The sequence below is a fragment of the Ricinus communis genome, chromosome 4 (genome assembly GCF_019578655.1).
Source record: "Ricinus communis isolate WT05 ecotype wild-type chromosome 4, ASM1957865v1, whole genome shotgun sequence".
Taxonomy (NCBI): domain Eukaryota; kingdom Viridiplantae; phylum Streptophyta; class Magnoliopsida; order Malpighiales; family Euphorbiaceae; genus Ricinus; species Ricinus communis.
This window is the reverse complement of record NC_063259.1, coordinates 12479920-12506153: the sequence shown is the minus strand read 5'-3', so window position 1 is coordinate 12506153 and position 26234 is coordinate 12479920. Positions and strand designations below refer to the sequence as shown.

Below are 26234 nucleotides of genomic sequence, written 5' to 3'. Positions count from 1 at the left end.
TATTGTGATTTTGACTACGCAGGTGATTTGGATAAACGTCGGTCAACGGTTGCTTTGTCAACAGAGGCAGAGTATATGGCAGTTACAGAAGCTGTAAAGGAGGCAATTTGGCTTCAGGGGTTGGTGAAAGACTTGGGAATTAATCAGAAGCACGTCAAAATGCATGTTTAGCTAAAAACCAAGTCTATCATTCAAGGAAAAAGCATATCGATGTTCATTATCACTACGTGAGAGAAATTCTAGAAGAAGGTAAGATACTTCTTCAGAAGATCCCAACTGCTGAAATCCTGCAGATATGACTACGAAAGTAATAACTGGTGTCAATTTCCAACATTGTTTGAACTTGATAAATGTTTTGAAAATTTGAAGATGGGCGCTTCAAGCGCATTTGGAGGCATTGCTAAATTTGTGATGAGAGAAAATAGAGAATGTTTGATTGGGCTTAGGAAGTTGCCAAGGTGGAGATTTGTAATTTTTGGCTCCTTTATCCCACATTGAAAAGCTAAGAAAAGGAAGAAGTAGTCCCAAGGCTATATATAGTGGCCTCTCTCCTTTTCTAAGTGTCAAGAAAAATAATGGGCCTTATATTTCTATGGGCTAAATTGTATTTCTCTTCTTTCTCTTCTTATTAATATTTCTTTATAATTCTATTGAATTAGGAAATGTTATTTTGGTAGTGCCCGAGGAAGTAAGTATAATTTTTGCCGAACCTCGTTAAAATTCTGGTGTTTCTTTTCTTATTGTTTATTTAATAGCTTATTTGTCAGTGGAAACTAACCCGATTTCTACAATAGAATCTTGTGTGTATAAGAAGGTTAGTGGTAGTGTGATTGCTTTCCTAATACTTTATGTCGATGACATTGTATTAATAAGAAATGACATACCTTTATTGAAGTCTATAAAGGCTTAGCTATCCAATAATTTCTCCATAAAAAATTCGGGAAGCAACCTATATTCTAGGAATAAAGATCTATAGAGATAGATCTAAAAGACTGATTAGACTATTCCAATCTAGTTACATAGACAAATTACTAAAGAGGTTTAGAATAGAAGATTCTATGAAGGGACTCTTGCCAATATCTCATGGCATAATTCTTTCAAAAGAAATGTGTCTTAAAATACAAATTGAGAAAGAGAGAATGGATAAATATCCTTATGTATCTGCAATATGTTCTATCATATATGCCATGTTATGTACTAGACCATATGTATCTTATACTTTAAGTGTTACGAGCAGATACTAAGCCAATCCAAGTGATGATAATTGGAAGACTGTTAAAAATATCATTAGGTACTTGAGAAGGACAAAAGATATTTTCTGGTTTATGGAGAAAAAGAACTCATAGTTCAAGGTTATTCTAATGCTTGTTTCCAATCAGATAAGGATGACTGCAAATTGCAAGCGGGATATGTTCTTACTCTTAATGGTAGGGCAATAAACTGGAGGAGTTCTAAAGAAAGCACTGTCAATTCTACAACTGAAGTTGAATACATCTAAGGCGGTGAAAGAGGCATTTTGGATTCAAAATTTCATTACTAAACTAAGTGTGGTTCCTAGCATTGTTGATCCTATTACTTTGTGTTATGATAACAATGGAGCCATTGAACACGCAAAGGAACCGGGATCTCATCAACAGTCTAAACATGTATTAAGCGCTACCACTTAATAAAAAATCTCATTCAGATGAAATAAATATAGAATGAGTACCCACGAAGAACAATCTTGCAAAGCCTAAGCCATTATCTCAACTAAAACATGATCAACATATGAAATGATTCGATGTCAAGTATCATGGAGATTGGCTATAGTGTGCTTTAGTTGTAATAACTTGAAATTTTGGAGTTCAAATAATTTTGAATTTTATCTTGATGAAAGCTTAAGTTTATCAAATCTTATTTGATATAATTTAAATCTAATTTTAACACAATGTAGTTAGTATCATGGAGATTGAAATGAGAGCATTTAATTATATTAAAAAATATAAAGGAAGAGTATTAATTTTATTCTAAGTAGGTTAGCTATATATTTTATTCTAAGTAATTTGTTTAAAGTTTATAATTTTGAATGAATGACATTTATGGTGCTATAAAAAAAAGAAAGAAAAAAACTACTTTAAGATATCTAATGTTTAGTAATAATAATTTGAATAAGTATATTTTATTTGATTTAATTAAATATTTTAAAATAGTATCATATATAGATATAAATTTACTTATTATTAAAAAGGAGTAAAAAAAGAAAAGAAAAGAAAGATTTATTTAGAAAACATGTTATTTAGGTATTTATACAAATTTTATTATTTCTAAGGACTAAAGTTGAAATTTTATATATATATTTATATAAAAGGGCGTAATTGAAAGATTATTTTTCTTATCAAGAATCAAATTATATTTTGACAAAAACTATGTCGTTTTGGCTAAGGAGTTTATATCTCCTTCTTCCTTCTTCTCTAGGTGACAAGGGAATAAAAAAAGAAAAGAGGAGGAGAGAGAGCTTTTAGAATAAAACTTCAAATAGCCATAAATTTCTTATTTTAGCTCTGATTAAAGCATTAGAATTGTTAGGAAACTAGCTTTTTTTTGAGACTAACAATGTAGATTTTGGAAAGAAAATTTTAGAGAGAGAAAATATAAATTAGATTTGGTTTTTTATTATTTTGAGTTAATCCAACAGTTGAATTTTCAAATAAATAGTATAGATGAACTCTCCATGAAGCAAGCTTTTAAATATCGTTGGTTTTACTCCGATCAAACACTGTTTACGATCGGACGGTCATAAGTATTTTAATGTTTCTAGTCAATCGTCGACTCTTTAAAAAAAAGAATATCTAAACCATGATCTATTCATTGAGATGAGTCTGATGGTGTCTTCGGATTGTCGAATGAACATCGGCAACCGCTGACAAGTTGAAAGGCGTTACACACATTTGGATAAATTCCTAATTGTATAATGTCTTATAATTTAATTTAATGTTAATAATTAATAATTGAGTATCATAAGTAGTATGATTGCAATATTATATTTGTTTTTAAAAATAGACATAAGAAATTTAATTAATTAATTTGATTATATTTATTATTTAATTAGAAGTTTTAATTAAAAAGAATTGATAGTTAAAATTAATAGATGGAAACAAATTTTCTTTTAATAAGTTGATAAAGTTAATTAGCAAATCCATATATGACTTAAGTGCTTAAATATTATTTAAATATTTATTAATTGGTTGTGAGGTTGACTATTGTATGGTTAACTAATTGAATTTATGTGTGTACGTATTTCTTTTTAGTTCTAGAAATTCAAATCTATTAAAGTATCAATTCTATATTTTTATTATTTTTAATTAACTTTATAAGAATTTATTAGTATGTATAGGTAAAAGAGTAATATTATTATAGATTTTATTGTAACGAAATTATAAACATGCAAATGAAATTTTTTTTCTTTAAGCTCATGTATATAAAATTAATTATTTATTAACTTAGTGTTAATTCTTATTTTTTTAATTGATTATAAAGTTTTTTTTTATTTTTTTATTTGTACATATTTATTTAGTTAACCTATATAATAACAATTTAAAAACTACTTTCTCTTTTATCTTTAAACTTTAAAGCATGTTCTTAGAAATCGATTTTTCTTAGATTTCTTTTATAATAGAAATTAGTTACTTGTTTATAAATTATGAAATTGCTATGTAGATTTTATTATAGATTGGATTGTAGTAGTTGGTATGAGTTGTTGTGGAATCCAACCTGGGTTATGTTCTAGTTAATGATATTATTAAGGTACGGAGAGAATATATCTGTATTTTAGAGGAGATTCTATCAAATTTTCGGTAGAGATTACGATAGAATTTAAATAGAGTTCAAGCGGTCAAACTTCTAGAAGAGTTTAAAGTTAAATTATTTCATAAATTTTGTATTGATTTGATTATTTCTTATTTAGATATTCCAACAGGACAGTCAACTCCATCAGAAGTTTAGCAGTTCAAAGAGTCATCTAATCTATTAATCAAAGTCGTATAATTTTATAACGTGTTGTTTGCACGCTTGAGCCAAGGCTCTTCAAGGATGGAAAGGCATAATTGATTATTTGTTCTACTCGTTAACTAAGATGAGCAATATAACATATGTGCTTATGTGTTAGCCCTCTAGCCCCTTGCATTTCATGTGTTATTGTGTGTGATGAAAAAGTAAGCATGTACTGTATTTATAAGATAGACAAAATGCATTGTGGTATTATATGATATGTAATTGTATGACGAAGATGAGTTAGAACGACTTAGTCAATGGGAAAATCATACCATATGTACACTAGTATGATTAAAAATTTAAGTGTGTGAGGTGCGTTAATAAAGATAATTAAATTCATCATGGTTGGAGGGTCGGATATCGGACCTTGAGGGACGCGGGCATCTCAGTATGTGATGGGAGGTACCACAAGGTTAGGCATTGAGCCTTGAGAGGTGACATGCACCTATTGGTGAACCACACGAGGTAACTAGAGGATCGGGCACCGAACCTTAAGGGTGATGGGTACCTTTGGCAGTAAATTCTCAATTTTATGTTTAAAAAGTGGTAACAGTAATATTTTCGTTCTTTCTTTATTTTCATCTGTCTTATGCATTGAGCATCATGAAATTTGGTATGAATATTTGTTATAATTATATAAAAGATATATTGCATGAATGTGTGATCCATTAATATTAGGGTATATATGTTATATTATTCACTCAGTGAGGTCTGACTTCCTTCAATTATCTTTTTAGGTTAGCTCGTGATTTGTGAAACATATGCTATATTGCTTCTTTGTGGCACTTTGCAATTGGTTTGAGTATTCATTTGGTCATCTTTTTACTATCCACAATATAGATTTGATATAAATTAAAATTTTAGATGTAAGATGCTAAGTAGTGTATATTAGCTTATAATTAGTTAATAGGCTTGATGATATAAAAATCTTATATTGTGGCCTTGCAAACAGTGTATTTGCGAAATGTTTTAAGTTGTAGAATAAAAATGAAGGATTATAGTTGATAAATGAATTGGATACTAATTAATTTAGTATTAATTGAATTAATTAAAAGTTAGGATCTCCTAAATCTTACAGGTTTAGTTAAGTTGTGATGAGAGATGTGAGAATTTAGTTTAGAAAAATATGATTTTAGGCTTGTTATGCCCATAGCCATGTTCAGAATGAAGAATCAAAATATATTATACATTATAAAATAAAAGAAAGAAACAAAGGGCATAAGAGATCACTCAATAAGTGAAAAATGAAAAGCTTAAAGAATTCTCTTTGAGCTATTTGAAAGTTATTCAACTTGAGTTAGAAGGGTACAAATGCTTTTTTTCTTTTTTGTTTACCAAAAAAAAAAAAACTTAAATCATAAGTTAATTGATTTGATGATTTTATGGATCTATTTGACACTATAATTCTAGATATATACAGAACTTTAAATCATTTTTCTCGAGTCGTACGAGAAGAAAACTTCTTATATGTTTTCACGGGAGGTCTTTTTTTTTTCTACCTTTACCCAATGAGCCGTTTATCGAATTGTTGCAATTAATGTTCGATCTCGTAAAGAAGGAAGAGATCTTCGAAAAATAGGTTTTTATGATCCTCTAAATAATCAAACCTATTTAAATGTTTCTACTATTCTATATATTCCTTGAAAAAAACGCTCAATCTATAGGAACTGGCGCATGATTTTTTTTATGAAACATCGTCTTAATCAAACGTAATTTATTTAACAAAATACAAAATATGGTTACATTTTTTATGTCTTAATGACAGTTTGACCTAAAATTTCGTTCGGGACAGAATTTCTCATCCTCTTAGTCTACACATATACTACTACGTGCACTCTATTTATTGCTTTGTCATAAGTTGGGTCTATGGATCTCCTAAATCAAATTTGTATCAACAATCCTTTTTAGATAATATAGTGGTACCCTTTTGAAATAACTTTTGAAGAAAACAATCACTTTCTTCCAAAAGTTGTATTCTAATCAATGGTTAATAAGGAAATAAATTTTAATTAAAAATTTAAAAACAACAAGATGGAAAGAAAATTTTGGACGGTTACCAATAAATAGAGTGAAGAAGATAAGGAAAATGAGAGAGGAAGGCACTATAATATAATAATAATATACTAAATGATATATAATAATAATAATTTTTTAATTGAAGAGGCAAAAGGCTGTTGTTATTCGGTAGAAACCAAAATAGTTTAATATGAAGATTCCAATCGCCAGTGTCCAGGCTTATTTGCACATATTGGATCTTGGACTGATCCTCTATTAACCTCCCTGGACTCTTCTCCATTATTGCTCTTTAAATATTATGCCCTGCGCCACAGAATCTTCTTCCTGAGCCGGTGATTTCTTCACTCTTCTACATATATTAGAAAGGAAAAAATAAGAAATAAGAGAAAAGGTAACGAGGTTTAACCCTTTATTTATTTATCTTTTTTGAAATTAAATACAAATGAGCAGTACCCTTTTCTTTATATATTAAATTGATTGATGGGTGATGATGCAAAAGGAAGAAAAGAAAGAAAAAGGAAGAGAAGAGCGTGAGTGGTGGTGGTGAGTGAAATAAAACCTAATAGCACCAGGTGACGTGCTGGGCAGAGAGTGAGGCATAAAGGGCAGGTGTCTTGGGAGTAAAGGCCTTTTAACTTCTGTTTTCTATTTGGCTTCTTTCTAACTTTACTTTTTTTCTTTTTTTTTCTCTTGCAAAAACAAAATTTGATTTATTTTTTTAAATTTTTTTATGTGCTTATCAAGTTGCTTTTGATTGTTGTTGTGCTTATTGTACCCCACGGCCATCCTTTTTGACGCCAAGCAATTGCAATTTGCAGAGAAAATGATGGCCCTTTCTGCATCTGATGATACCTGAAAGGACCCACGATCATCAGACGGTTCTGCTTGTTTTGCTTCCTCATCTTGGTAATTATTTGATAACCAATTCCTTTGTTTTCTTTTCTGGTTAGATGCAGACATCTGGGTTTGCCTTTTTCTGTTTGTATCATATTTAGCTTCTTTTGTTCTGTTTTATGGTTTTTTTGTCGACTGATCGCTTTTCCCATCCCAGATCAAACAATTATTATAAGTTTGTTTTATTGATTTTTCAGTTCGTTCTTTCTTTCAGCTGTATTTGGTTGAGTAGTTATTAGTGTTGTCGGATTCTTGGGATCCCTGTAAAGATGAGCGGAGCTGTGCTTGTAGCTGTTGCTGCTGCAGTTGGAAATCTATTGCAAGGATGGGATAATGCAACCATTGCAGGTGATCTTCTACCTTCTTTTATTTCTCTGTCAAGGTCTGTAATGTCTTCATTTATTTTTAATCATTTACTTTACCTTGTATAATTTAGATTTGATTCATAAATGACTTGAAGCATGTATCTTTGGCTTTTAATTCATAGATTCATAAGATCTCTTTCTCTCTCTTTTTCATTTGACTGCAGGGGCTGTTTTGTATATAAAGAGGGAATTTAATTTGGAAAGTGAACCAACTATAGAAGGTTTGATTGTGGCTACGTCACTTATTGGAGCCACTTTGATAACTACATGTTCTGGAGCCATATCAGACTGGCTTGGTCGCCGGCCTATGTTAATAATCTCTTCTGTGCTTTATTTTCTTAGTGGTGTTGTGATGTTATGGTCTCCGAATGTTTATATTTTGCTGTTGGCAAGGCTTTTGGATGGATTTGGTATTGGCTTGGCAGTAACTCTTGTGCCAGTTTACATATCTGAAACTGCACCACCTGAAATCAGGGGCTTGTTGAATACCCTCCCTCAGTTCACTGGATCTGGTGGCATGTTTTTGTCATATTGTATGGTGTTTGGAATGTCATTAACAACTGCTCCAAGTTGGAGATTGATGCTTGGGGTTCTTTTTATTCCCTCCCTCATTTATTTGGCTTTGACTCTATTTTACTTGCCCGAGTCTCCAAGGTGGCTTGTGAGTAAAGGACGAATGCTTGAGGCCAAGAGGGTTTTGCAGAGGCTTCGTGGCAGGGAAGATGTATCTGGTTAGCTTTTCTGCTTTGTATTTTTAAAATTTGTGCATGATTTTTCTCTATTATAAACTATAATCTGCATGGGCTTTGAAGTGTGATTTTTCTATGCTTAATGATAGTTGATCCAACATGTCATTGTATGCTAGGAATAATTAGTAAACAGTCTATTTTTGCAGAATGGAGAATTGTATTAAGGATTATTATTCATTTCCTTCCATAAGACCTTTAAAATATTTTAGAATCTTCCTGTAGAGAATGGTGTGTGCATACTATTTCTATCAAACACACTGCATTGATTGAAAGCTCAGGATAGGGTAATTTAGTTAAAAGCTTTTAGAAGCTTTGAATTTGATACAATGTGCTATTTGTAAGGATATCTATCGGACTGAGCTTTCTGTATATATAGGGAGTCTAATCTATTAGGGCATGTGGATCAAATCATCAACATAATCAAATAGACTTGATATTTTTCTCTGTTAACTTGATTATGGATTCATTTAATGTTCATGAAGTACATAGCATAAATCAAATTGCAGTACTAGAAAATGATCAATGTAGCTGACCTTAATTGATTGGAACTAAGGCTATAGTTCAATTGACTATCATGAATAGCAACAAGATCTATGCTCAAGCTCACACAAAGAAGCTTCTTTTTCTTTATTTACATTCATCCCTTGATGTTCTAGGTATCTAGTTGGGAAGTACTCCAATGGTAGATCTGCTCAGCCAATAAATATTTGGTTTTATATCGTTTTTTTTTTTACTAGATAAACCTTTTATAGTGGTGATGGACATGTTTTATAGGTTATCAAACTTTAAAAGTTAGTTTAGGCAGCAGGCAGTTGATTAAATGACCTAAACGGCTGCATATGGGTTATTAAATATAGGTGCTTTATTTAGGATTTCTTCTTAATATTATGCTTCAATACCTTTTCACTTTCAAGACTGTTTTTCCTTGTTATAGTTTTAGTTTGCAAGGTATTTTTGCTGATTCTCAATAATTATACTTGTATGAAACCTGTCTAGCATAAAATTAACTACTATATAAGTGTCCTAAATATTGCAGCTATATTGAGTGTAACATGATATCAAATTATTACAATGTCAACAATTTTTTCCTTTCTTTTTCCACCTTTCAAGTAGTAGTTTAATGTGAAAGAAAGGGGAGAAAAGAACGTTTGAATTATTAGTATTTGTGTGTCTTTTTCCTTGGCATATACAAGCATCAATAGTAAGATGTTTGGTTCTTTCTCATGGGTTATCAACTTGTCATCCCACAGGCACTCTATGGAAAGTAGTGCAATGGTAATAAAGGAGAATTTCAGGTGATAAGATTGATTCAGAAATATTGCAAGCCAATAAGTGAAAAATTGCTGAACCACCATACTTTTTTAGACTTCTCCCTCATAAATAGTGCCATCATCTTTCTCTGATGTGGTATACCTTATGAAACACTAAACCTGACATGGTAACAAGGAAGCAAAAGGGGACAAATCTTTTTGAACTTCTCCCCCATAAAAAAATGCCCTGTCTATCTGTCCTTTGATGCCTTTTTGCATGCCTCAGCAGCCAGGCCTTTTATTCACTCATAAGTATTGGGTAAATTACCATGTCTCTGTTAGTTTATTCAAAATTATAGCAACTATCTAGATGATCAAGATATGTATGCTGTTTCTCTTTGGTTGTGTGCAGCCTCACGCACTTCATTGTTTCGTGTTATATCTACAGTAACTTTTGATTATTTTTCCTTTTAGGAGAATGTGGGAAAGCACTTTCTACTTACCTTTGGCTTGATATTGTTGTGACTTTGAAATAAAGAAGTATCATATGGGTGATACTGATAATGTTCAGATGCACAGGTGAGATGGCTTTACTGGTTGAAGGACTTGGAGTTGGGGGTGAAACCTCAATAGAGGAGTACATAATTGGCCCTGCCAATGAAGTGGTTGATGACCAAGATATATCTGTGGATAAAGATCACGTGAAGTTATATGGGCCTGAAGAAGGTCTCAGCTGGGTTGCCAAACCTGTTACAGGGCAGAGCACTATTGGTCTTGTGTCTCGGCGTGGAAGCTTGGCAAACCAGAGTATGCCACTCATGGATCCTCTAGTCACCCTCTTTGGCAGTGTGCATGAAAAGCTACCTGAGACAGGTAGCATGAGAAGTATGCTTTTTCCACACTTCGGCAGCATGTTCAGTGTGGGAGGGAATCAGGCTAGAAATGAAGAGTGGGATGAGGAGAGCCAAACGAGGGAAGGTGAGGATTATCAATCTGATGCTGGTGGCGGAGATTCTGATGATAATTTGGAGAGTCCATTAATTTCACGTCAGACAACAAGCATGGACAAGGACTTGGTCCCACATGCCCATGGAAGCCTTTCAAGCATGAGACATGGCAGTCTTATGCAAGGAAATGCTGGAGAACCTGTTGGTAGTGCTGGGATTGGTGGTGGCTGGCAGTTAGCATGGAAATGGTCTGAGAGGGAAGGCCAAGATGGAAAGAAGGAAGGAGGCTTTAAAAGAATTTATTTGCATCAAGAAGGTGTCCCTGGTTCTCGGCGTGGATCTTTGGTGTCGCTTCATGGTGGTGATGCCCCTGCAGAAGGTGAATTTATCCAGGCTGCTGCTTTGGTTAGCCAACCAGCTCTCTTTTCCAAGGAGCTTGTCAATCAACATCCGGTTGGACCAGCTATGATTCACCCATCTGAAACTGCAGCTAAAGGCCCTAGTTGGAATGATCTCTTTGAACCAGGAGTAAAGCATGCATTGGTTGTTGGGGTTGGACTTCAAATACTTCAGCAGGTGACAAATAAAATCTCTTATCTGTTTTCTTTCTCTGATGAAGTTCAAAAAATGCTAGTTTGCTGTCATATGATATCTTGGAGTTTAACTGTCTTTCATCCTCCTTTAATGTCTTAACATGAAATATAAGTCTTTTAGCTTTTGCTTAAATTGCTTTATTTCTTTCTCCCAAATAAGATATAATTACTAATTAAATCCTGAATTTTATATTTTTTAATAATTTTATTCACAACTGTTTTAGAATTTAAAAATAAATACCTATAACGTTTTATTTTCAAAAAACTTTTAAGTGATAATTTATGCGATTTTACAATGAAGAAGATGATACTGTAGATCCACTGTGCTTACTAAAAGAAAATTTGTGAATAGTAAAAAGTTTGATGTAATTAGATGCAAGTGTGAAAATGATGCACATATATAAAATCTTTAATGCAACATTATTAAATTTAGGATAAAGCTTTTCGCTGATTTTCAAATTTTTCTTTTTTAATAAGCACATCTGACTCATCACATCATCATTTTTACCGTGAAATACAAAAATTATCCCTTTAAAAAATTTTTGAAAATAAATTGAAAGTATTGGTATTTATTTTCAAATTCTGAAACAATTGGATAAAATTATTTAAAAGTCTAAAGTTCAGGATATAATTAATAAGGCCAATAAGATATGGTGTTTGTGCAAGTTGCTCGAGCCATCATTTGCAGTCTCATTATGACTGATGAGTTGATTTTATATTCATGACCATCCTGTTTATTTTCTTCTTGGTCACTTAGAACTAGGTATTAATTATGTTTCCCATGCATATTGACAAATTGTGTGCATCTATATACTACTGGGAAATAAAAGCAATAAATTCTAATTGTGATTATGAAATTTGACATATTATCTGGCTACAATACCAGGAAGCTTGTTTTGTCTCTGCGCTGTTCAATTGGAGCTTCATATTTCTTCTTGCAAATATAGAACATTATTTGACGATCATATACTGTTGGATATTGCAATTCTGTGTTTTAAGCTAAATTCAATCTATAAGCTATTTCAAACTATCCACATTGCATTAGTCCTAGGATTATATATATATATATATATATATTCGCCTTTTCTCAAAAAAAAAAAAAAAAAAAGAAAAAAAGAAAACTAAGCATTAATGGTAGAGTAATTAACTGCCTGATCCTCTTAAGCCAAGATAGATGTGTATTCAAGTTTAATGGGCTCTAAGGGCTCTAAGTTTCTGTTCTACTTTTAGTCTTACTAAAGAACTTTTGTGCGTGTACATGCAGTTCTCTGGCATAAATGGTGTTCTCTATTACACTCCTCAAATTCTTGAGCAGGCAGGTGTCGGAGTTCTTCTTTCAAACTTGGGCATTAGTTCCGCTTCTGCATCTCTGCTAATTAGTGCAATTACAACACTATTAATGCTCCCCTGTATTGCTGTTGCCATGAGGCTCATGGATATCTCTGGGAGAAGGTATTTCGACTAGTGCTGTTTCTTTTCCCTTAGAATTTTCTCCAGGCATTGTCACAATCCTTAAGATTCCCAGAAATGCTTGTCTCGTGAAGATTAGATTCTTTTTTCTTTTTTTCTGGGTAAAGGCAATTCATTTATTTTGTTTCTACTATTTCTTTTTGGGTTGTTGGCTTGGGGTTAACTGCACTAAATTTAAATCTAAAAATTCGGAGGTTTATTTATCCTTTTCTTTCTATTTGATGGCTGGCTCATGTCTCTATCTGATTAGAGTAGCAAGTCAGGCAGCTTGTTGGGTAGCAACAAGCAGGAAAGAAAGGCTATTCAGTAGAGGTATTGAATAACATATGCAATTTCACTGCTACATACGCATATAAAGACACATTGATCTGAATTCTGAAGTAGTAGTGCTCTGTGCAGTGATATTTATTCTTCAGTCTTTTAGTCCTTAAAGAATTTATAGCTGCTCAAAAATTTTTTAATTAAAGGGGAATAGAGGATTTAGTATAGCGAACCTTGAACAGCCAAATAACCATAGGAACAGAGATTATCAGCTTTCCTAGATTAAGGTCACACAGTATCTTGGTATTAATTGGGGATTCACAGTATATGGTTCAGTTGCTCATCTCTTATCTATTGTAGTAAAGGAGTTGGGTAAAACAGGGTTGGATGGAACGGAGTTAGACTCGCCTTAATTTACCACATATCTCATATCTTTTTCTTAACTGTTTGTTTTGTTTGCAGGAGTTTGTTGCTTTGCACAATCCCTGTCTTGATAGTCTCTCTGCTTGTCCTAGTTCTTGGAAGTGCAGTGAATTTGGGCAGTGTCATTAACGCATCTATCTCAACTGCTAGCGTGATAGTCTATTTCTGTTGCTTTGTTATGGGATTTGGGCCAATTCCTAACATACTCTGTGCTGAAATCTTCCCCACTCGTGTCCGTGGCCTCTGCATTGCCATATGTGCCCTCACATTTTGGATCGGTGACATAATTGTTACCTACTCACTCCCAGTTATGCTCAAATCCATTGGTCTTGCTGGTGTTTTCGGGTTGTATGCAGTTGTGTGCATCATATCATTGGTATTTGTTTACTTAAAAGTTCCAGAAACCAAAGGGATGCCCCTTGAAGTAATAACTGAGTTCTTTTCTGTCGGCGCGAGGCAGGCTGCGGCTGCCAAGGACAACTGACTTTGGTTACCTTCTGATCAGAGTTCAGAAGTTTTGATCCTTTTTCTATTGTCGTGTCATTCCAGATTTTCTTTTTAGGTGTGGAAGATGGGAATCTATATTTTTGTAGAAAGAAAATATGTGTATATCTTTCGACAGTTGGTTTTGCTTTTAATATGACTTTAAATTGTCATTTTTTTATTTCAAGAATGTGTTGTTACAGGGATAAAGGGGCTTGACACGTCAAGGATGAGCTTTTGACTGTGTTTGTTGGCATTCAAAGGAAGGGAAAAATATAAGAGGTGTAAAGTTCACCCCAAAATGGACCGTCTCTTATTCTGAAATACATGCAGTCAAAAATCACAGAAAAAGGTTCCACCCAGTAAAATCTTTAGAGAAAATTACAGACTGGTTATACATCATATTAATGGAGGAGAGAATGTTGTTACAGTTGGACTGGACATTTTTTATTTGCCTTTATGTTTCTATTTTCACATACAGTAAACTGGCTTGTAGACTATAGACAATTGGGTAAGTTTGAAGCAACTACAGCTACATCAACAAAGCAAGAGAATTTTAGTTACTATGTTGTTAACCACAACCAAATAAGAGGGTGCTAAAGCGGCTGCTGTACAATACCTATTTAGTGAAGCCAAGAGTTACTACTATGCCTCTCTTGAGAAATGTCCCTCTGAATTCTGTCAGATCCATCAACTGAGTCATCTTCCTTCCCATAGCCAATAGACTCATCCCCTCGTTTTCTCTTCGATTTGCTCTTTGATTCATCTGCTTTCTCATCAACAAATGATAAGAACGTTTGAATACGTCTAGAACGAGAGCTGCGAATTGAAGGATCAGAATCTTCAGGGGCGTGCCGGCTGAACTGGCGTAACATCATGCAGAAGTAGATAAAGAGAGCAAGAAAACATGCAATCCCACAGATGAGAAAAAGCCCCCAGAAGCTTTGTAACTGAAGCTGTTCAGACCCAGAGTCGGAAATCTGAGAACTGCAGACTTTTCTTGCCAGCCACTTATCATGAATTTTTTGGAGATCACCAGTCTCAGAAAGAGTGAGAATGGCAGTTGAGATATCCATGGCTAAAGGAGAATCTCTTGGAAATGCCTAAAGAATGCACGAAACAGTAAGACCAATAAGCTCTAACAACGTAATAGTTTAAACAGTATAATAATAATAAGAAGAAATTTGACGGCGCATTATTTTCTGAAAAAAAAATCATTTTTACAGTTTTTTTTTCCAAAAAATTCTATTTATACAGTTTCTCTTTTTCCAAATTTCGTCAAAAAAACACTAAAAATATATCTAAAAAAATACTTAAAAAATATTATTTTTAATTTATATTGTTGTGATTTTAATTTTAATTTTTAATTTTTTTATAATTTTATCATAAAAATACTAAAAATGCTGAAAATTCATTTATTTTAACTTGTATTATTATAAATTTTCTCTTTAAAATTTCATTCAAAAAAAGATATTAAAAGTATACATATAAAATATTAAAAAAATATTATTTTAACTTGTATAAATCAGTCAAATGAGATAGATTTATTATTTTTATTTTATATCTTTATCTTTGGTATTCGTAAATTGAATGATATTACATATTATTTTAGCCATTAATGTGTTTTGATAATATAAAAATGTATAATTTAAAAAATAGACTACAATATATTAAGAATATATTAAGTGCAGTTTAAAATGTAAAAAAATATAATTAAAATAAAATTAAAAAAATTATTTAACAGTAAAAAAATATATTAAAAAAATATCAAAAAAATACCATAGTATAGTTAAAAAAAAAAAAACCGTATAAATAAAGTTTTTTGAAAAAATCATTAAAAAACATTTTTTGGTAAGAAATCGTAAAAGTAAAAAAAAAAGTTTTGACCTTAAAAATAAATTTTTCTTTTACTTTCCGGAACTTTTGTAAAAAGCCCTAATATTAATAATAGTAGAAAGAAAAAGTGAAACCATTTCACTGGGAACTTGAGGACACCGCGATCATAAGGCAAAGACTGCCATGCATAGCAATATTATAATAATCGGCCATCACAACTACATATGGCAATATAATCATGATCTGCCATTATCTGTTTTATTGGCGAAGGGCAACTGACATGCTACATTTGATGGAGTCCATAATAGGCCATCACTTCTCTTGAAGAGCACAGATTAAACAGCTTCTTACGGCCATTTTTAATATGCTCAACTTACCTGAATCGCAAGCTAATGACCGCTAAAAGTTTTGCAGCTAACTATTCCCTGTTGCAGGTTCGTAATTGAATTTTCCCTATTGTATGTTAATATAACTCTGAACAACCTTATGACAGTTGCATGGGGCTTGATAAACTCAGGTTCAAGTTTTCTGCCATTTCATAAAGCACCGCGAATTTCCTTCATACTTTTCATTATCATAAACTAAAATTATCCTATGTCTCTCTGGCATATCTGGCATATTTTTTATGAAATTATGTGATTTATACTTGCACCGAGTCAAATTTAAGTTGTCAGAACTTGCCAGAAAATTAACTTTGATTGAGCAAGGAAAATAGCAGACTTAGAAATGAATTGGTTTCAGCTTGAGATACTCACAAATCCCCATCCACTTTTGGTAAACTCTTGGCCCCTGATTGAGAACTGACAATGATCGGAGAGGAAGAGGTCCACATAAGGTCGTTCATCAACCACAGCAGCAACAGTTCCATTTGCAAGGGCACTAGCGTATTCTTCTGGTGAGCCGAGAGCAACAAGTCTGGTTTTAGCTATGTTGAGTTCCTCATTCAGATAGTTTTCAGCAAAGGACCCTACTTGGTAACCGATATGTTCACTGCTAGTTACCAAGGTATCAATTCCTTTAATGGGCGAGGATAACTGTTGGACAGTCAGGATTGATGTGAGACTTGCTGTGTAGCTCGAGTTGATTATCAACACAACAAAAAGCCAGATGATCAGAACCATACGACCTAGTGTGCTCACTGTATTTTCTCCTGAAAATTCAAGGAAATCCAGAGTTGGTATTACTGACAAAGGGAAATGAAAGTTCTTCACTGAAAATAGCATATGGATGTTAAAATGCAAAAGGGTCCTTACTATGAGCGAAAAACATGGTTGAGAAGCTAAACCTGCAAGGCAAAAGAGAATATGAGTTAACAAATAGCACATGGAGTTAACTAGAGAGGAGAAGCCAAAAGAAAGGAAATGAAAATATAAATTTAACTAAATATGCTGAATTAACCATTTCAATCTTGCAACATGTTGAATAGGAATTTTTTTTGGTTATCCCGTTCAACAGAGAAATGTGATACAAAAATTGCATTATTGTTTGTGTTGTATGCAAGTCTATGTTCTTTCCATATCCACATGAATCATCTATGCATCTAAAAATTGACCATGGGTGTGTATGACTTGGTGTAGTGAGAATTTGAACAATGGAGGAAGTTCCAAAACTGCCCATGCAGGTTTATGGTGTAAGAGGCAAATCACAAGAAGAAAGGTCACCCCACAAATGACAGATGCAGCTTTATTGCTAAAGACACTCCACCCATCCAAAGGCATCCACTCAAACTAACCAAATCACTAACTCTTCCATGGAAAAGCATCATGGGAAGAGATGCAGCACAGCCGAGAAAAAGATCCACGCTTTCACTATGGTGAACTATTCATACAAGGGCACAAATGTCAAACTCCAAGGATGTTATTGATGTGAAATAATTTGGGAGAAGTAAAAACAACACTTGTGGTTTGGACCTCTAGGAAATTCTTTCCTAGACTATGGTCTATGAAGGAACACCACACATGAATGGTGGATTCCACACGATTTGAATGGTGAGAGCCACTCACATGCGAGATGGTCCACCATGCATGGATCATGGTCTAGATTCAATGAATTCTCATGAGCTTTAACACTTTAGGAACTATGGTCTATTTTGTATCCATCTAGTATTCCATGTGTTATTTGAATGACAATGACTAGGCTTGACCACGAGGCGCTCCGCCATTCCAGTTACCTTTGGTCCTGACTTTTTAAATTGAATCTTACAAAACAAAATTAATTACAAGTTATCTAACTTACAAATTAATTAAGTAATTCAACTCAACTCAACTAAGCCTCAATTGCAAGTTAAAGTGGGGTCGACTAAATGAATTCATTGTGGTAGGCCAAAATATAGCAATTTCTTCTGTTTATGAAATGATTTGCAAGGAATGCAGATAGCTTCATAATTATAGTTTAATATAACGGGCATTGTGTTACTAAGCTAGAAGTTATTCATTTTAATGATTATTTCATGGTACTTAAAATCAACACAAGATAAACTTTGAAGTACCAGAGCCAGTTTATCCACTAATAATGCGGGTCCATGACCTATTATCAACTTCAACATGTAAGCACAATCATCAATGTGTATCAAAGTACTCACCAAAGAATTGTGACAACTTGCTTCCTAGGTGGCCCCCGGAACTCATCATTGATTCTATGTTCAAGGATCCATACAACAGCTCCCACAAGAAGGAAAAAAATAGCTGTAACAGCCCACATCCATGGAGTAAATGGGCGCAAGAATGCCCATTCATTCGAATTCAATTTCTTGACTGGAGCCACCACAACTAGCCCTGATTCTATATATGGCTGTGTGAAATCCACAACCCTCGTTCGGTTCGTGACAATTGCAATGTCTCCAATTACACCATCAAACACCTATAGGAATAAATAAAACTATTAGCATAAGGAATATCCATTTTATTTTCCTCGTTAAAAAATGTTGATTTTATTTTCATTTTTAGGATTTATATACTTACACCTACTGTTATCCGGTTTACCAGCTCTGAGTAGCTTGGATTCTTATGACCATCTCCGAAAGGAATGAACTTATATGGAACTGCATAAGGAAGAAGTTTTATGGCAGCAAGAAATACATCTATGCAATATCCTTGGACTTCATCAGTACCATTTATTTTTGACACAAAATCCCGATAACTAACCCGATTTGGAATTCCAATTCTTAATCGCCTTCCATTGTCTGGAAAAACCCATCCACGAGGCCTAGCTGATACTCCTCCAGGCCATAAAACACTGAACAAACGCTGGCTGGAACTAGAACGGTTAGCTGGTTTTCCATAAAGTGTCTCTGGGGGCACGACAGATAACCCAGAATAGTTAGACCAGTATCCAATCTGCTGATAACCAGTTTCAATCACATTAACTATCTCATACGAAGGATGCAAAAGAGACCTATCTGGATTAAACCGGATAGGTCCTGTGAGACCTGTCATATTTGTCAGCAATATGTTTTTGAGCAACTTGCTTCCACCATCAAAAATGCTTAATGCACCAAGATTCAAAGTCCCACCTCCTAAACCACTTAGTTTTGAATCATTGGAAAATGAAATAGTGTTGCCCTGGTCAAAAAACAATTTCATAGCATGAGCAATCATCCAGACTGTATCATAAGCATATAAAGCATATGGATTCAGCCCAATAGAACCATTGCTCAGCTTGTTCCACCGTGATTCAAAATCCCTTTTTCTTTTTGAGTCTGGTGTGTGCGGGCGAAATGTGATAACTCCCTGAATAGAATTAGCAGTCTTGGAAGGAAGTGGTGAATTTGAATCTAAAACAGTGGACAGCCATGTGGTAGCTATCCAGACAAATCCTTTCTCCATCATCCCAAGACTCTGAGCCACATCAAAAACCAAGAGGCCGGTTCTGGAGAAAGTGTGCAAGACAATTACCCGAGATTCCATTCGTAGTATCTTAACTAATTCATCTTGAACATCACTTCGGTTTGCAGTTGGATCTGGCGGCAGTGCTGCTTTATAGGAAATCCTGCAACGTCTCTCTGCAAGTTTATCACCTAATGCAGTTACACCATTTCTGCTCTGGTCATCATCACTATAAACTGCAATTACTTCAGCCCAACCATAATAACTAACCATCTCAGCGATGGCAGTCATCTGAAACAGGTCATTGGGAGCAGTTTGAACGAAGTAGGGATATTGGAGAGGTGACAGGGTGGGATCTAGAGCTGTAAATGACAATAGTGGGACATGGAGCTCATTTGCGAGATGTGATAGCACATGGGCCATTACAGCATTTTGTGGACCAAGAATAGCAACAGTATCAGTCTCCATAAACTGTAATGCTATAATCAGTAAAGAGATATGATTCCAAGTATTAATACTGAGTTATGATAGGTGATATATCTAAGCACATAGAAAAACAAAGATTAAAAAAGAGAAGTACAGAATAGAAGCAAGCATGAAAGAAATCATACCACCAATGATACCCAGAAATCCACTAAAGTTGGAATCATGCATGGTTGTGGAAAACTTCCATCCTCCAAGAATGCTGGGATCAGAATTAATATCATCCTCTGCAGCCTTCATGGCAATCCTTGCAACTTTCCCATTGATAGTGTTAAATGTGAAAATAGCTCCAACATTTATGACACCAGGATTTGGAGCCCCATGTGAAAGTGAACTTATGCAGACAAGGAAGGACACCAACCAAACCCGATTCATGGTACTTTCTTAATTGATGAATTTTCCTACCTAACTTCCAAAATTAAACAGAACAAATATATCAATATGACATGAATTCAATAGAAATCTTGATTAGAATACTGATAACATATGTACGAGCAATATTTAACTACAATAATGGTAGGTGTCTTCAGTGAGAAGGAGTAGCAAACACTACGATAAGCATCAACCAGAATACAATATTAGCAGGAAAAGTGGAAAAGCATTAAATAAATAAATGAATGAAAAGGTACCTAATCTATGTCCAAGGTAGTAAGCCTAACCATAATAAAATAAATGTACAGCTAAAAGTAGATGAATTTATCATGCGGAACCTCATATAAAGCAAAAAAATAAAATAAAAATACCCATCAAGAACTAGCAAGCAGAAGCAAAGAATTTCAGGGGACTTCAGCAGTCGGAGGAATTTAACACTCACCAAAGAAAGAATATATTATAAAGGAAATAGTGTCAGAAACAAAGGCGGAAAGCTATCCATCCTGAAAAACAACAAAGTTAATTAGTACAAGAAGAGCTACTGCTAACACAAAGAAAGAAAGAAAAACTAAAGAAACAAGAGATTTAGGAAAATCTTACAAAAGAAAATAACCAGTGCTGTGTTGGGTTTCCAACTAAGATGATATACTGATATAAATTTCTCCTTTTCCATATCTCTGTGTGTGTGTGGCAGTCAGCTTTCAACTACAGCAATACAGCATAGTGGGGTTTCTTTTTTCTTTTTCTTTTTGGGTTATTGGGGGGATATTGGAGAAGAAAATCATGGTAACTTCTGACCAGAATAAAGCCATAAAAGATGCCCATAATAACCCAGTATTGGCCAAAGACTTGAAGAGGAGGAAAAATAAAACGCATGTGTTTCTTTTGGTTGAAATTGGAGTTTTACTCAAAAAATACCAATGATGACACCACCTTAAATATTTTTTGTTTCAGACAATTAACTCCGCTTGCTTGTTTGACCACCACCAGTTTCCTAACATATTTTTATATTTTCTTTGGCTGCCGGTGTACTTGAGCCATGTTTGGTTGGAATCTTGGTGGGTTACTATTAACATTAAAATTTTATTTTTATTTTTATTTATATAATAATTATTTTCTTTTACACTTTGATAAATTACACTCGTCATAATCCCTTTTCATACTATTTTATGAAGTCATTTATGTCATTTATTATTATAATTATAAAAATATAAATAGATGGGAAATAAATAAATTTACTTAAAGGACACTATTAATTTTTTAATCAATTGATTTAATTTGGTCATCTATTAAATTTAATTTAATAGTAAATAATATTAGTAATTTATTAAATACAAATCTAATTCTAGAAGTTTATTCTATTAGACAATTTTATTTACAGTGCATGCTTGAACCAATCATAATTTACTATAAAATTATTCTTATAAAAAAATTAAGACTTAATTATTAATTAAATCATAATCCGCTAATAAGGCTAGGGCAGAAAAAAATAATAAAAAAAAAGTTTCGATATAAAAATCTTTATTAGTACGTAAATCGATTGTATATCACCATTAATAAACACCAGATAAATGATATTCACTAGGCCAGGTGCACCCCTCCGAATAAAAGCTTCTACGGCGGGTTGACCAAAATGCAGTCAATTTTCTCTTATATATATTTTTTAACTGAAAATTTTATTTATTTATTTATATTTAATATTAATTTAAATCTTTTTATTTAATAATATTAATATTAATTTCTTATTTTATATTTAAATATTTATTTTAATTTAAAATGAAATATTCATTTTATTAATAAAATTATTAATAAAATAAAATATTCATTTTATTAATTTTAAATATTAATTATTTAGGAATTAAGATTAAAAAATTAACGATGAGATTTATTATCATTTTTTATGTCACAGAAAATTTGAGCATGTACAAATTCTCTCAATTTATGGCCCACCATATAATCTATTATATAAATAGGTAAATGCTCATTTCCATTATGGATAACAATAGTATGGCCAATCATTGTGGTTATAATCGTTACTATTATTTCTTTTTCTGCTTTTATGTTAAGCTTATTTTTTGTTTAATAAATAATTTGCTACAAAAGGATTTTTTTAGTAGATCTGTCACAGTTAATTTCTCCTTTTTTTTTTATTTATTTTGAAAAGACGAAGAAACAAATTCTATTTTTTCTCCTATTTACTAAGGCGACAGAAAAATCAAATTATCACTATATTTATTCTTTTTTCTACTTCTTCAAGTGTAGGATAACCTCAAAGGGTTGCGGGTTTTTTTTCTACCAATTGGGACTTTCCCTTCACCACCTCTATGGGGATGGTCTATAGGGTTCATAACTACTCCTCTTACTACAAGACGCTTACCTAGCCAACATTTAGATTCGGCTCTACTAAACTTTTTTGGTTCACCCTAATATTCTCTACTTGTTTGACTATTGTTGAGCAGTTTTTGGATATTAAACAAACCACCCATAAGGTAATTTTAATGTGGCCGATTTTTCCTCTTTTGCAATCAGTTTCGCTACAGCACCTTCGCTCTATTGAAAGGTTTCTATTCCTACGGCGATTTTGTCAACGAAAGCGTCTAAGGCCGGATTGACTAACTTAACCCTTAAGGGAAGGGGGCCTTTCCATAGTTGGATGCTCTGCTTTAGTGTAATTGACGAAGGCTAGGCTAGGTTTGGTAACACAATACCCAAAATAAATGAAAAGAGATCGGGATCGATAGTTGGCAAGGAATTTGATCCTCCCAAAAAAAGGGGCAGCTATAATCAAACTAATTCTAGAAACAAGTCGGGCCATTTTTTACCAAGTTTACCAGCTATAAAATGATAGAAGGCGCAACGGTAGTTGTGTTGCATAAGATGTTGTCGTCTCACTTTGAGTTCCTTCCTTCAAAGTCAAATATGATGAAACCCTTCGACGATGTTACCTACCAAATAAAAGGCCTGCTAGGTGATCGAAATCACTTAGGTCAGTGAGGACTCACTTACCTACTCCTTCTAATAGTTTCTTCTATATATGGAATTAAAAAGGGACCTGCCGCGCCGGGCTATAAGATAAGATACAGTTGTTCTACTACTTGACTAGTAAGAAAATGCTTACGTAAGAACTGAAAGACTCTTGTATGTATGGTAATCCTTTCTTCTGCTATTGGTGGACTGTTGCACAGAAAGGCTGACAGAAGCAACATTTTTTAGTGCGCTTTTCAAGTGCTTAGCTTCTATTAGTGGCGGGCAACAAGAACATAAAGTAAGTTCAGTTGGAAGCCTAAGCTAAGAAGGTATGAATGAAGTGACGAGCCCCTTTAGAGATAGGGTAAGGGGCGGCTTTCTTATGGTAGTAATTGCAAATATCTCTCCTTTTTTCTTAGCATGCACAGTTTGCTTGCATGCCGCCTTATGCACATCTCTCTTTCTTAATTTCACGATGGAGAAGATTCTTCTTTTTACTAAACATATGTGGATCCAATCATGATCTTATAATAAGAACAAGCGATCTTTATCGATCAATCCCTTTGCTCCCTCATTCTTCGAGAATCAGAAAGATTTTTTTGAAGTTTGAATTTGTTCATTTAGAATATGGGCTCTTCTACTTCATTTTGTAATTTAGACATTATTTATTACAATAACGATCATTTTATGATTGGGCGTAAAGCGTTTGTAGGTGGCTTTTTAAGTCTCCCATTAAACCGCAGGGCTCAACCTTGGACATGCGGAGGAAATTGCCAAGTTAGAATACGATAGAAGTAGAGGGAATTTTCAGTGGAATGGTGAAATGCGTAGAGATCGGAAAGAACACCAACAGCGAAAGCACTCTACTGGCAAGACACCTTCCTCCAACTTATGACCAGTAGTCTGCTCAGTGTTCCAAACTCAATAGTGGCAATTAAACGCGAGGGTTGCACTCGTTGCGGGACTTAACCCAACACCTTATGGCACGAGCTGACAACAACCATGCACCACTTGTCTGTGTTCCCAAAGGCACCCCTCTCTTTTAAGAGGATTCACGGCATGTCAAGCCCTGGTAAGGTTTTTCGCTTTGCATCGAATTAAATTACATTCTCCATCGCTTGTGTGGGCCCTTGCCAATTCCTTTGAGTTTCATTCTTGCGAACGTACTCCCTAGCCGGGATACTTAACGCGTTAGCTACAGCACTGCACGGGTCGATACACATAGCGCCCAATATCCATCATTTACAGCTAGGACTACTGGGGTATCTAATCCTATTCGCTCCCCTAGCTTTCATCTCTCAATGTCAGTATCGGCCTAACAGAGTGCTTTCACTGTTAGTATTCTTTCCGATCTCTATGCATTTCACTGCTCTATTAGAAATTCCCTATGCCCCTACCATACTCCAGCTTGGTCATTTCCACCGTACTGGAAGGTGCGGCTGGATCATCTCCTTTTAAGGGAGAGGTAATAGTTCTTAGGTATTTTGGTTTGACACTGCTTCACACCCCAAAAGAAGGGAGCTACAATGAGTTAAACTTGTCGACGAAAGTCTTCTTTCTCGATGGTGAAGCAAGACCAAGCTTATGAGCTTATTATCCTAGGTTGGAATAAGTTAATAGGATCCCCATTTTTTGTCCCCATGCCCCTCCCGCGTGGCGATATGGGGTGAAAAAAGGAAAGAGAGGGATGGGGTTTCTCTCGCTTTTAGCATAGTGGGCCCTCAGCAGGAGGCCTGCATGACGGGCTATTAGCTTAATGGTAGAGCGTGCCCCTAATAATTACATCATTGTGCCTGGGCTATAAGGACTCTCAACCACATGGATAGTTCAATGTGCTCATCAACGCTTGACCCTGAGATGTGGATCATCCAAGGCGCATTAGCATGGCATACTTCTCCTGTTCGAATCAGGGTTTGAAATCAAACTTCTCCTTAAGAGGATAGATGGGGGCGATTCAGGTAAGATCTAATGTAGATCCAACTTTCTATTCACCTGTGGGATCTAGGCGGTCCAGGGGGGACCACTATGGCTCCTCTTTTCTCGAGAATCCATACATCTCTTATTAATGTATGGACATCTATCTCTCGAGCACAGGTTTAGGTTCGGCCTCAATAGGAAAATAAAATGGAGCACCTAACAATGTATCTTTACAAACCAAGAACTACGAGATCATCCCTTTCATTCTGGGGCGACGAAAGGATCGTACCATTTCGAGGGCTGCAAAGACTAATGCACCAATTGCGGTACAATACAGTTGTAATTCACTAGTTATTCCAAATGCTCTCCAAATTTGAAAAAGACCGGAGGTTATTTGTATTCCTCGGAACCCCCGTCACATCACTATTCAATATTTCTTGGCCCACTATTGGCCAAACAAGGTCTAATGGGAGCAAGAATCTTTTTGTTACTTTTCTCACGTATGTATAAGACCGAATGCATTGATTTCTAAAAAAGATTACTAATCCTTAAATTTTCAAGGAATTCTTCATCAGTGGTTGTAATCGAATGTTGTAATCGAAAACTTGAAGGGTATGGTTCGGGAAAAGCTCCAACAACTCTTGGCTAGAATGGCTACAAACCAAGCCCCACCTATTGTTCCTATTGCACCGGCTAACCCTCCTATTGTTGTTGTGTGACACCTGTAAAGGATGTTAGACATACATTGTATGCAACGACTGATACATAACATATTTCTTAACTACTAACTTTTAACTCATAAATTATTATGTATAACAAAAACTATTTATATGAGTCATACATATCACACGCCAAAAAGCTCACAACATCAATAGTACACTCATTTTTTTTATATACATATAAAATGCTCCAGATTTATACATGATAATAAAATCCACTTGATATGTCACGTCCAAGAAAGAAAAACTGAGGGCGACCTCCTGCTGACCTACCTGACACAATGCTAGTGCGACAGATGCAAAAGTTTCGTCAAAACCAATTATAATTCTTCTAATCCTAAAACAGAAATAATGCAGAGGAGTGAGCCTGCAACTTAGCAAAAGAATAACATAATTTCCTATGAAAAATAACACAATCAAACTTGTAGTATTATCAAACATCAAACCATTCGATATTTAATTATGACTTTATAGTGTTTACATAAACCTTGTTATAGTATTTTCTTTAGGATAGCAATGAACTTGTGAATTACATTTAATTCCATATTAATATATATATATTTTTTATTTTCATGGATCCCCATACGCACACAGCTAACCATAATCTTATGAGGAATTCCATATCGCACACAGCCT

General features: G+C 34.1%; 2 protein-coding genes and 1 long non-coding RNA gene across 11 annotated transcripts; 2 read left to right on the top strand and 1 right to left on the bottom strand.

Annotated features, from left to right (window-relative positions):
* Nucleotides 1-6238: 6238 nt before the first annotated feature.
* On the top strand, nucleotides 6239-13661 carry LOC8270550 (monosaccharide-sensing protein 2). 8 transcript variants are annotated; one of them, XM_015720099.3, is made up of 8 exons: nucleotides 6239-6436; nucleotides 6545-6654; nucleotides 6864-6951; nucleotides 7154-7287; nucleotides 7469-8035; nucleotides 9883-10826; nucleotides 12108-12295; nucleotides 13037-13661. In XM_015720099.3, exons 4-8 carry the CDS (start codon nucleotides 7209-7211, stop codon nucleotides 13479-13481), a joined length of 2223 nt encoding a protein of 740 aa, XP_015575585.2. In that variant the 5' UTR covers nucleotides 6239-6436; nucleotides 6545-6654; nucleotides 6864-6951; nucleotides 7154-7208; the 3' UTR covers nucleotides 13482-13661. The 8 variants fall into 8 exon arrangements, with proteins under 8 accessions (XP_015575585.2, XP_025013375.2, XP_002520608.2 ...); XM_025157607.2 differs by having other exon boundaries at nucleotides 7137-7287; XM_015720098.3 differs by having other exon boundaries at nucleotides 6240-6436; nucleotides 6545-6665.
* A 159-nt stretch (nucleotides 13662-13820) lies between these two features.
* Nucleotides 13821-20906, bottom strand: LOC8270549 (glutamate receptor 3.2). Of its 2 annotated transcripts, none has more exons than XM_015720097.3 (8): nucleotides 20596-20906; nucleotides 20438-20498; nucleotides 19752-20032; nucleotides 18277-19619; nucleotides 17898-18175; nucleotides 16570-16601; nucleotides 16072-16466; nucleotides 13821-14583 (listed from the first exon to the last, which is right to left on the bottom strand). In XM_015720097.3, the coding sequence occupies exons 3-8, from the start codon at nucleotides 19996-19998 to the stop codon at nucleotides 14104-14106; spliced, it is 2775 nt and encodes a 924-aa protein (XP_015575583.1). In that variant the 5' UTR covers nucleotides 19999-20032; nucleotides 20438-20498; nucleotides 20596-20906; the 3' UTR covers nucleotides 13821-14103. The 2 variants fall into 2 exon arrangements, with proteins under 2 accessions (XP_015575583.1, XP_002520606.1); XM_002520560.4 differs by having other exon boundaries at nucleotides 19752-20028.
* Nucleotides 15323-17485, top strand: LOC125369807. Its single transcript, XR_007215526.1, has 2 exons — nucleotides 15323-15750; nucleotides 16894-17485. It is a non-coding gene; the product is annotated as an uncharacterized LOC125369807 (long non-coding RNA).
* Nucleotides 20907-26234: the final 5328 nt, after the last annotated feature.

Coding starts and splice junctions, on each gene's coding strand:
- LOC8270550 (XM_002520562.4), top strand. CDS start 7,209: ATGAGCGGAGCTGTGCTTGTAGCTGTTGCTGCTGCAGTTGGAAATCTA. Junction 8,036..9,882: donor TGGCAGGGAAGATGTATCTG/GTTAGCTTTTCT, acceptor TCAGATGCACAG/GTGAGATGGCTTTACTGGTT. Junction 12,296..13,036: donor ATGGATATCTCTGGGAGAAG/GTATTTCGACTA, acceptor TTTTGTTTGCAG/GAGTTTGTTGCTTTGCACAA.
- LOC8270549 (XM_015720097.3), bottom strand. CDS start 19,998: ATGAATCGGGTTTGGTTGGTGTCCTTCCTTGTCTGCATAAGTTCACTT. Junction 16,467..16,569: donor AACCATGTTTTTCGCTCATA/GTAAGGACCCTT, acceptor TTGAATTTTCAG/GAGAAAATACAGTGAGCACA. Junction 14,584..16,071: donor CCAAAAGTGGATGGGGATTT/GTGAGTATCTCA, acceptor TGCATTCTTTAG/GCATTTCCAAGAGATTCTCC.